At 34.5% G+C, this 10,367-nt stretch overlaps 1 protein-coding gene across 1 annotated transcript; it reads right to left on the bottom strand.

The window, feature by feature from the left end:
• Positions 1-1,938: 1,938 nt before the first annotated feature.
• Positions 1,939-8,215, bottom strand: LOC126699082 (nuclear transport factor 2). Its single transcript, XM_050396640.1, has 10 exons — positions 8,014-8,215; positions 7,686-7,773; positions 7,440-7,577; positions 5,793-6,066; positions 5,489-5,712; positions 5,173-5,344; positions 4,917-5,038; positions 4,771-4,830; positions 3,141-3,204; positions 1,939-2,613 (listed from the first exon to the last, which is right to left on the bottom strand). Exons 2-10 carry the CDS (start codon positions 7,755-7,757, stop codon positions 2,312-2,314), a joined length of 1,428 nt encoding a protein of 475 aa, XP_050252597.1. The 5' UTR covers positions 7,758-7,773; positions 8,014-8,215; the 3' UTR covers positions 1,939-2,311.
• Positions 8,216-10,367: the final 2,152 nt, after the last annotated feature.

The following is a 10,367-nucleotide window of genomic DNA, read 5'->3' as shown; positions in this document are numbered from 1 at the left end:
GACTTATTGTTACCAAGAGAACCATGTTTCGCAGCCTATTAATGGCTTGACCGAAATGTTAATAGGACAATCGATTTTTATTATTTAAAAGTCACCATCCTCTCTCTCTCTCTCCTTCTCTCTCTCTCTCTCTCTCTCTAAAGGAAGCTAGTAAAGGCAAAATTAAGTACAAAATAGTTTGGGCCCTCTGTGGTAAGTAATTCTCCAAAAATAATAGGCCTTGCATATAACACAAAATCCTCACTACTGTTTAATTCCCACCTTAGCTAGCAATGCTGCATGGTGATCTTCTTCACTACAGTTATGATAGACCTGACTTTTGAGGCACCATAAAATGTTGAAATAGCAACCTACTGCCAAAATTCAGGGTATTGCATGGGTGGCATTTTAAAACACAAACTTAGTGTACATGAGGTGAGAAGATCCACAACAAATTTAGTATTTAATTTAACAGGTTGTGTTACGGTGCCCGTTAACAACAACTTTTGTGCAGCTTTTTGTAGCTTATCCTTTTTGGCAATTTTTTAACAATTTTTTTTATCCTTTTTTTTATCCTTTTAATAATTTTTTTCCCTTTTTATTAAGTGAGACTCATATAGAGAAATCTTAACAAGCACTGCACAGTGCTGGTTAACATTTCCCTAATTTAATTTGAATTTTAAAATTCTAGAATTGAGTGCTAGAGTGAGTCCATTTCCATCTCTAAAGACACAATTCTGCCAAAAGAGAATTTGTGCGACCAATATTTGTAGGGACTCATTTCAACAGCAAGCCCTAGGTTTCCCAAAACAGATCCAAGTGTTTAGTTTATGGAAACCTGTCGAAGCTTGTTCCCAACCAATGAGCTTAAGACAATTTTGGTAAATGCTCCCCTTGGGAGGTAGCAAGTTTCGGATGAGTCGGAATTCAATGGTTAGTAATAGTATTCCGGCTTTTTCAAAGATGGCTCTTTCCTAAAAAGTTGCCCTCAGAAAACATTTTGGTTAGGGGCTGTCCAAATTTGCGACAAGAGTATGGGAAAAATATATTTCTACTTGACTTGAGGTACGTAAGAATTTGAGCACTGTTTTATCAAATAAAATACATGTTGGATAGAAAAATTAGGGGGGGTTCCAAACCAACCCCAATCATTTCCCAAAGCTTCAGAATCGAGTTGCATTCTATAACTCTTAGAATTGTGAAGGATAGAAAAACTATAGGAAAAGGGTATTTAATTAAATAGAATCAAAGTTACAAAGTCTTGGGTAAGAAATACCCCCAGCGTCCGAAAATAACTGATACAAAAAGGGGGTTCACTGCTAGCAGATCCTCCCTTAGCCCAAAGATCCACGCATTTGTTTCCTTTGAGGTAGGTGGAGCAGTCTCTCTCCTTTGAGGTGTGTGTGTGTAGAAATGCTTAAAAAAAACATTTTAGTGAAAACCTATTTTATCTTTTCTATATTTATAGACTTAGGAAACTTTTTAGTTTCCATTTCATATCAAGCTAGAAATAAAAATATCACAAACACGATTGGAAGCACAGTTAAATTAAGGAAAGAAAAAAATCCAGGATAACTCAGTGATGATTGATGAGATCACAGATAATCAAGGAGAAGCAAAATGACGCTCACCAATCAATGAGAGAAGTTTAATACAAAAAGGCAACTTTTGCAGACTAAAGGCAGCCATTAATTTGGGACCAAGATGAGCAGAAACAAAATATACAAGCACGAGAAATATATTACTTGAATCCTAAAGAACAATGAAAAAACAAACACATCAGGCCTGAGGTTTCACTAGGAGCATTTCATCCATTTGAGACGTTCTGTTTGATGCACTACCACACACAACTTATCTCATGATTCAATGGTGCACACATCAAGGTCAAGGGCTACATTTCCTCACTTGGGAAATCAAACAGCTCAAACTATAAGAAACTAAAAAGTTTGACACATAAGCTATATCTGCAAAAATAAATTATGAATCGAACAAAAAAGAATCCCATATCAAGAATCTTGATTCAAGATGACCTAAAGCCATTGCCTAACCATATTGTCATTCCCATATAGGAGCCAAGCTCCAAAAATAACTGCTAAAAATAGGTGACCCACAACACACCAATGCAGCTGGACAATGGGTACTAATTACTAGTATACCGAATAGAGTTTTTGAATGATTATCACCCATGAGTGACCAATTTAAAAAAAAAAAAAACCTAAAGCAAAGTTCATGTAGCTCATCTGAAAAAGATCCAATCACTTGATAAAGCACCAGACTTCAGAAAAATGTAAAAATCTTCTAGCTGATATCTTCCTCACAAAGCTATGGTATCTTAGGCAGTAGCAGGTATCCGAGGTGCAGTAGTTCTGGCTGTTCCGTTAACAGTCAATCCACCAGCACGATTTGCTCGGCCACCGTTGCCACCTGCATGATCAGCCCGCTGATATCCATCACCTCTGCGGCTTGAAAATCCTTCTCGGTTGCCACCCCTGCTTCCAAACTCAGCCCTGCCATTAAAGTCACCCCGACCATAGCCCCTGCCACCTCCATAGTTTCCATTTCCACGCCCTCCTCTGCCTCCTTCATTCCTATATCCATTCCCCCTTCCAGACGAAAATCGTCCCTTACCGTTCCCTGGAGATTAAAAAAGCAGTCACTATTAGATGTCATGGAATCAAGGTGGCACCTAACCTAATAAACATACGATGAATATCCATTACCATTCATCCAATTAGTTGCACGTCTGCTAAGATTTGTAAAAAGAAATAATTCATGAGATGAAAGCTACATTCATTCAATCAAGAATGCCCTTTTACCCTTGTGACAAAATGGGTCCATCAGAAAAAATTGTGAGACCTGCACGTTCCTCCCCCTAACCCCATAGTTATGTACCCTAGGCTAACTCCCACAGTAAAGACCTCCCGTGTCTAACATGAACCACTTAGAAAGAGGAACATTCTCTTCCAATGTTTTTCCTAATAAGCAAATCCAAGATCACCTGATCTAATGTCCAAAAGAACACAACTTGGCCAACATCCAAACAAATTCTTTGTTATTTACATTTAATATTTTCAATCTAGAAACCTAAAACTCCCACCACCCCCCCAACCAAAAAAAAAATTCTTTGAATGGATAAAATTCATCTACAAAACCCGACTTACCTCGACTGGTAGACCTCTTTTCCTCTACAACAGCCTGGCGTCCACCGATGTCGATGGGCGACTCCTAAACATCAACAGAAATATTATTTCATGCAATAATTCAAAATAAAATTAAGTAGCTAACTGATGCAACAATCGATTGAAAGGATCTAATATAAATAATGCAATCAAAACCATACTCATTAGCAATAGAAGCTGTTGAAACATCATACAACATATATGAATAGTAGACTAATAGTACCCTCATGTTAAAATAAAATAAATAAAAAAATTTGAAAAAAAAGAAGATCTTAACGCATCAATATTGTAAACAAAAGATTTTTTTTTTAAGTAAACAATTGCAACATCCTTTCATAATTTTCTAAATAACATATTTTGAGGAGTAATAATTGCAAATTAAACTTAGTTACCATGTGTAATTTGGGAACAATCATCATTAAAGAACACTGATAAGATTTTTTTTGGTTTAAAATCCATAAAAACTAATAAAATTAAACACTAAACCTCCCCACTGCAGGGGAGAGAACTCTACATTTATTGAATATCATCCTGTATTTATAACCTGATGGACAGGAAAGAAAAAACCAAGGAAAAGAGGATAATCAGCAACACAAAGGCATACAATGCTGACTGGCAAGTGAGTCCTCATCAAAGCAGATGGAGTATGGAGAAAACAAAACCTGAGGAGTGGCATCGCCTTTGAAGCCAAATCCAGAGAGGGGAAGAAGATTTATGTTAAATGCTATAGCACCAAATTTTCAAATTGTCAATCAGATAGATGGGTAGCTGCAGTGAGGCTGCGTTGAGGGCAATGGAGATGGGTTTCACAAGAATTATTAACTGGTAAGTCATAAGCTGAAACAAGTCTGGGAACAAAATTGGCAGCCACCACGGAATATATCAGCACCAATAGATGACATCAGGAAAGCACAACAGGGTCACCAGCTCACTCTTCAAGCAATACCATTAACCATAATAGCCCGAGTTAAACTTGCTACCAACTACCCTATGCATCACTTTTGGACAAACTGCTAATTTAGACCAGTTTCCAACAATAGCTATTATTGTATCAACTACTGTTGCAATTTTACTGATGATGACATACTGCAAAACAAAATCTCATCGGCAGCAACAGCTAATTGCCCAAGTAGGTTTTAAAATTGCATTTAGAATACAACCAAAGAACCTATATAACAAAAAAATAATAATAATAAGAATTATAGCAGCATATCCCATTTAACTAATGAAACAAGTTATGGTGCATCCATCTACTCCATCATGTAAAACATAACAGGAGAGGTAAAAGGTAAAGGAAAAAGGAAGAACATATCACCAAGGCAAAATCGATGAACAACAGCACAACAGAATTGCACCTTCCAGAGAACTTGCTCAATTAAACCAAAAACTCAGAAATATAAACAGCATATCCCAGTCATAACAAAGCCCCATAAATTATTAAACAGCCTTAGATTTAGTATGTAAATGAGTATAAACTCATATTTACACCAACAGGATCTAAGAAGTCCTAAAGTCAACCAATGAAAGAAGCTATGGCCCATTCATCTGCTCAATCATATCAAGAATAACAGAGAAACAGAAAACAGATCAGCCCAGAATAACAGATGTATACCTTGATTGCACTTTGCACAGCACTTGCCACCTCAAATTCCACAAAGCCAAAACAAAATCCCTGTTGTATAGACACATGGAGAATAATTATGTGCTCAGGGAACAGCTAACAATGAACAACATAAATTTGATTAACATATGACATACCTTTTGGCTTCTAACTTGAATACCGCCATTCTTAATAGGTCCAAACTTCTTGAACTCATTCTCTAGTAGGGAAGGTGTGGCATTCAAAGGGAGGCCCTTTATGTAGATGGAGTAACCTTCGGCTGGTCATAAAACGCAAAGTATACGTATTAACTAGATTAATACACCCATACAGAGTAAACAACAACAACCATGATGCAGATAATAATGTGAGTTAACTAGCAGAAATAAAAGTCAACAATAACAAACTGCACACCTTCAGAATCCTTATTACTACTGTTTTCATTAGCATTTGTGCTGGAAACCGGTGTTTCAGACACCAGAGGAGGAGGAGGAGGTCCAGCAATTACTGGCTGCTCTTGGCTCTTGGAAACAGACCTCCGAGGAGCATAAGTTGGAGCAGCTGGACTCTCCTTCATAACCTTAACCTGCAACAACAAATTGAAGTAAAAGATATAACTTCTGCCCACATCCAAGACATAGAAATTACAAGAACTGTAGCTGCCAATGAAACCACACACTTGATGAATAAGCAAGCTAAAAGGATAGAATTTTGATTGACGAATGCTTACAATATAGGCATATGACTTTTTTGGAACTTCTTCAGTTTTAGAGTTGGATTCAGCCACCATCTGCCATTCATCTGAAACTTCATCAACTACCTCAGAAACTGGCACTTCCTCTTCTTCAATTGAAGCCTGTCCATTTTCAGGAGGGTTGTATACTTCTCCATCAACAACCTCTGACAATTCAGCTGCTGTCTCAGAAACATGATTCTCCTCAACAGGAGTAGGCTCTGAAACAAAATTATCCTAAAAATCAGTTAAAGAAGAACAAAAGGCTTTACTTTGAATTGTAAAATGTGTTTCACATTACCAGGGTCAGGAGTAAGGGGCACTTCAACATCATTCACGAAACTTTGACTCCCATCGTCAACATATCTAAACACATCATTTAAAACAAAGTAGCCTTTGTCTTGAGGTGCTAGGAAGAAACTCTGAGTAAATTTGCGCCTCAAACTGTCCTTTCCAGTCAAATATCCAGTCACAAGAACAAGGACTCCTCCGTTGAAAGAATCTTGTGCATCCACAGTTAAGATTTGTGCACTGAGTTCACCATAATGAAGCGAGAGTATCTTCTCATTGATTGCCTGATCAATGAAAATCAATCAAAATATATAGAGGGATCAAGATTTCAACTCTCCTGATTTCCAATTCAACATTATACATACAAAAGAACTTGTAGGCTACAACTAATACCAAAATGTTACTCAAAACTATCCCTTTTTCCACTCTAAAATATTATGTTTGAATGATAAATTCAAAAAAAACTTTTCAAACCCATGGGATTCAAATTGATGTGAATCTCAAACCCATCAAATCAATTTTTTATTGGTTAGACGAACACACAAGCATCCAATTTTACAAGGGGGCAAGGTGCCATTTGAGTTAGAACCTATTGGCTAGAGTATTGTAGCAGTTACAACAATGATGACAATGACAGTGCAAATCATTTGGTGGCGATGGTAGTATGGTATCATGGTATTGTTGTTGATGGTGGTGTTTATGCAGCGGATGGGGGGTGATAGTAGTGGCATTGACAACGATGAGGACAGTGTTGGTGGTAGTGATGGCGACGTCAGAAGTAGTAGTGGTGGTGGTGGTGGTGGCAGTAGTGGTAGTGTGAAGAGTGGTAAAGGTAGGGTTGAATAAGAATAGTAACATTGGTAGAATTTGGAAATGTTATCTTCCTCCCTGAATTTGATCCTGGGATTTCAGTGCTTATAAATTCCAAGTTCAAATTCCATTCAATCTTTTTTTAACTCACTTTTTTCTGAAAAAGGGAAAATTAACATTGGAAATTTACACCTCAAAATTTCTCATCCAAACATGAGTTACAGGACATGAATTTCAAATCTTTTGGAATGCTCTCTACTACAAGGTCATGGAGAAATTAATTGAAAACAAATCAGATTTTCTGAATCCTTTTTGTTTTTTTTTTCAATCATATGGTTAGCAACCGAACAATTATTTTCTGCATTCTTCTGCCATATTAATAGCAACCAGAGATAAATTATGGTCACATAGAGCAAACAGGTAAAGTACAAAGCAAGTTCGAACATGTAGGCCATTGCCCATTAGGCTTCAGAAAGTATAAAAGATATTTCAAAAAGGAATGTTTTTATAGATTTGAACCTAAATCATGTCCATTATAATTACACTATATCATCAAACCAAGACACCAAGTGTGAATTGCATAATCAAACTACATTTTTTTTCCCAACTACACCTTTTTAAATCTTCATTTTTTCGTAGGTATAGCATTCTCAAACAACCCCATTTTCAAAAAGCTTAAAATTAGGTTTTTGGTGTATGCAAGATTCGAACCCGTGTCTAGATTTTATCAATTAAACTAGCTGAAACCCATGATATTTCAACTAAGAATCATACAATCCACAACATGTAAACAATTAAGCTTCTAAACAAAAACACAAAAATTATACACACAAAGATAGGAGCTCACTTGCATAGAGGTTGTGATACTCATGGTCCCATTCTCTTCCATACGACCAATCTTACTAACATCCTGGTAAAACCGATGAACAAGTTCTGGCGATTGATGCAATATAAGGTAGTATTGGTGAACAAAAGCATTGCCCACCTACATTTCACCGCAAAAATTTAACCAAAAACCAATCAAAACCCACAAAACAAAACACAGCACACTAACTGTTGATAACATTCTATATACATCAACAACAACACATACAACATCAGCACCCGGAGTCGCGGCCACAGCCACGGCCACAGCTACCTCCGCCTGCTCGACGAAAGCCGCCATTGAAAAAAATTGATCTCTGGAAATCAAATCATTTCAAATCAAATCAAATCAAACCAAAAACAGTAAAAATTTTATTAAAAAAAATATATTTACTTTTTTTAAAACACTAACTTGAATTCACATACATTTTATATGCCAAAATTCAAACCCTACAACAGCTAAAATACACAAAAAAAAAAAATTTACAAAAATTAGGGTTTTGAAAATGAGTACAGGCGATCTTGATTGTTGAAGTGAAATGAAGAGAAAAGAGTACCTGAAACGAAGAGAAAAGGATCGGAGAAAGTGAGTGAGTGAGAGAAATTTGGGTATTTCTCTGTGCTTTGCTCTCTCTCACACCTCGCTTTCTCTCTCTTCTTCTTCTTTTTTTTTTTTTTTTTTTTTTTGAGTTTTGGGTTTTGTTTTTTAGGGTTTTTATTAGGGTTTGGTTATGGTGAAGAGGCGCGAGTGTGAAATGTGAAAGAGAATTCGGGTTCAATTGAGAGTATTTATATTACTGAGCCGCACTTCAAACTTTTTGGACTCTTTTTCGAGCACATCTCTCCATCCACAACTTTCACATTTGAGTGAAATTGAAAATGCCTCTTTTTTTTTTTCTTTTTTTTTTTTTTGACAAAGTAGCTGTAGATAACATCTTTTTCTTATATCTACCATACTTGCAAAAATTTTAAAAAATTAAAGATTAATAGTTATATTGTTAATAAATTGTTTAAATTATTACAATTTTTAATAGTTTAAAATTATACATAATTTGATATGTGTATTAAGAATGTAAATAACATACGATTCAACGATTAGATTTTTAAAATATATAGTAATATATATTTTATTAAGTAATGTTATAGTCTTAGACTATAACTAGGTAAACTTTGTCCTTTAAAAAAAAAATTAATGAGTTTATAGTTTCCTTATGGAATAAAAATAATAATAGAGTGACAATATAATTCAAAACAAATGTTAACACAGTCCAAAATGACAAGATATTAATGGTGGAATATAAAGTTGTGTGAGTAATTGGTCTGATAATCAATAATAAGTTGATAATTTTCCAATTTAACAATTGTGAACTGTTGTGAAAAACTTGATGTTAATAGCATTACTCTTTCAGTTAAGTGACTTGTAACTCAATTAGCATCTCTTAGTGTTTTCAACGAAGATATTCAAGATTCAAATTCTCTTACCCCAACTACCCAGATATATACATATAAACAGTACTCTTTCATTTGTCAAATCCAAAGTTAGATTTAATCATAAGTTTTTAGGTCAAACAAATCTAGGATCACATCATTTTGTGCCACAATTTTGCCACAACTATGATGTAGCAGGTTGTGAGTGATGAAGAAAAAGTTATGGGTTTATGTGAAAGTAACAAGTAACCAGTTATAGTCTGTCACTAGATTTATTCTTTCCCATCACCATCAAGGTGTAGTTTGTGATTTGTTTTAGTTTGTTGGACCATTTTAATATGAAAAAAAAAAAATTAATGAAATAATTTAATAATAAGCTAGCAATTTTTGTAAATTAAGGAAAAATTTAGGAAGGAAAACTTAGGCTATGTTTGTTTAAACATAAAATGGTTTCCAAAAAACAAGTTCATTGCTTTTAGGTCTTTGGTGCACGCATAAAATACTGATAAAAAAAAAATGTACATTTTCAACTTTCAACCCTTTACAAGGTCCGCATCAAACAACTATAAAATGACGGGTTTGGTTTACCTCTGGTACCTTTTTAACTGGACATCTCCTGTTATTTTAAATATACATTAGCAAATGATTGTGGGTTTTAATCTCCACTTTTTTATTTAGTTAATAGGTAATGTAGCAATTTCTCATTAAAATAAAATACTCGAAACATCTAAAATGAAATACTGGAGATAAGCCAAACCCTAAAAATGACTAAAATACTCTTGAAACATCTAAAAATAACCAAAATACTTGGAGCTTTCAAAATACCCCGGAGCCCTTCAAATAACAAAAATATCCCAAACACTTGAAAATGACGAAATATCCATTGAAAAGAACCAAAATACCCTCGATACATGTTTAAAGTTAGAAAATTCCTTGACAATGTCATAGTCAAATGTGTTTTAATCAATTCATTACAATCAAGTTCAAGACTTTTTGTACAAAAAGTAGCATAATAAAGGAATTTATGAATATTTGACTACTCTTCAATCGACGTATAATTGATTGAAGCTCAATTATCCCTTGATTGAGGCTTGATCAACTGAGAATCAAGATTGATGAGTTATATATATAAAATTAAAGTCAAAGTTGAGAGAAAATCCAATTAGATTCTAATTGTTGTCTAATTTTGCACCATGTGTTTCATCTAATCTAAGTTTTAAAATTTTTGTGCAAAATGAGTTAATTCAATGTAAAAATTGGATTTCAATTAGAGTTTAATTTTGCACTCGTGTCCCATCTAATCTAAATTTTTTAATTTTTGTGCCAAATGAGTTAATTCAATGTAGAAAATGAAAATGCTAATATAAATAAATTATAAAAATGACCCTTAGGGCATATATTAATTATCCATTTTATGAAATTTTTATGAAGAAATTTTCAAAAAAGTTAGTCACTTTTTCTTTTTCCCATAAAAAGTTTCTTA

The sequence above is a fragment of the Quercus robur genome, chromosome 9 (assembly GCF_932294415.1).
Source record: "Quercus robur chromosome 9, dhQueRobu3.1, whole genome shotgun sequence".
In the NCBI taxonomy this organism is placed as follows: domain Eukaryota; kingdom Viridiplantae; phylum Streptophyta; class Magnoliopsida; order Fagales; family Fagaceae; genus Quercus; species Quercus robur.
The sequence above is the reverse complement of the archived record's forward strand: the minus strand, read 5'-3'. Positions and strand labels throughout refer to the sequence as shown.

Coding starts and splice junctions, on each gene's coding strand:
- LOC126699082 (XM_050396640.1), bottom strand. CDS start 7,757: ATGGCGGCTTTCGTCGAGCAGGCGGAGGTAGCTGTGGCCGTGGCTGTG. Junction 5,039..5,172: donor TAGTAATAAGGATTCTGAAG/GTGTGCAGTTTG, acceptor TTTTATGACCAG/CCGAAGGTTACTCCATCTAC. Junction 2,614..3,140: donor AAAGAGGTCTACCAGTCGAG/GTAAGTCGGGTT, acceptor TTTAATCTCCAG/GGAACGGTAAGGGACGATTT.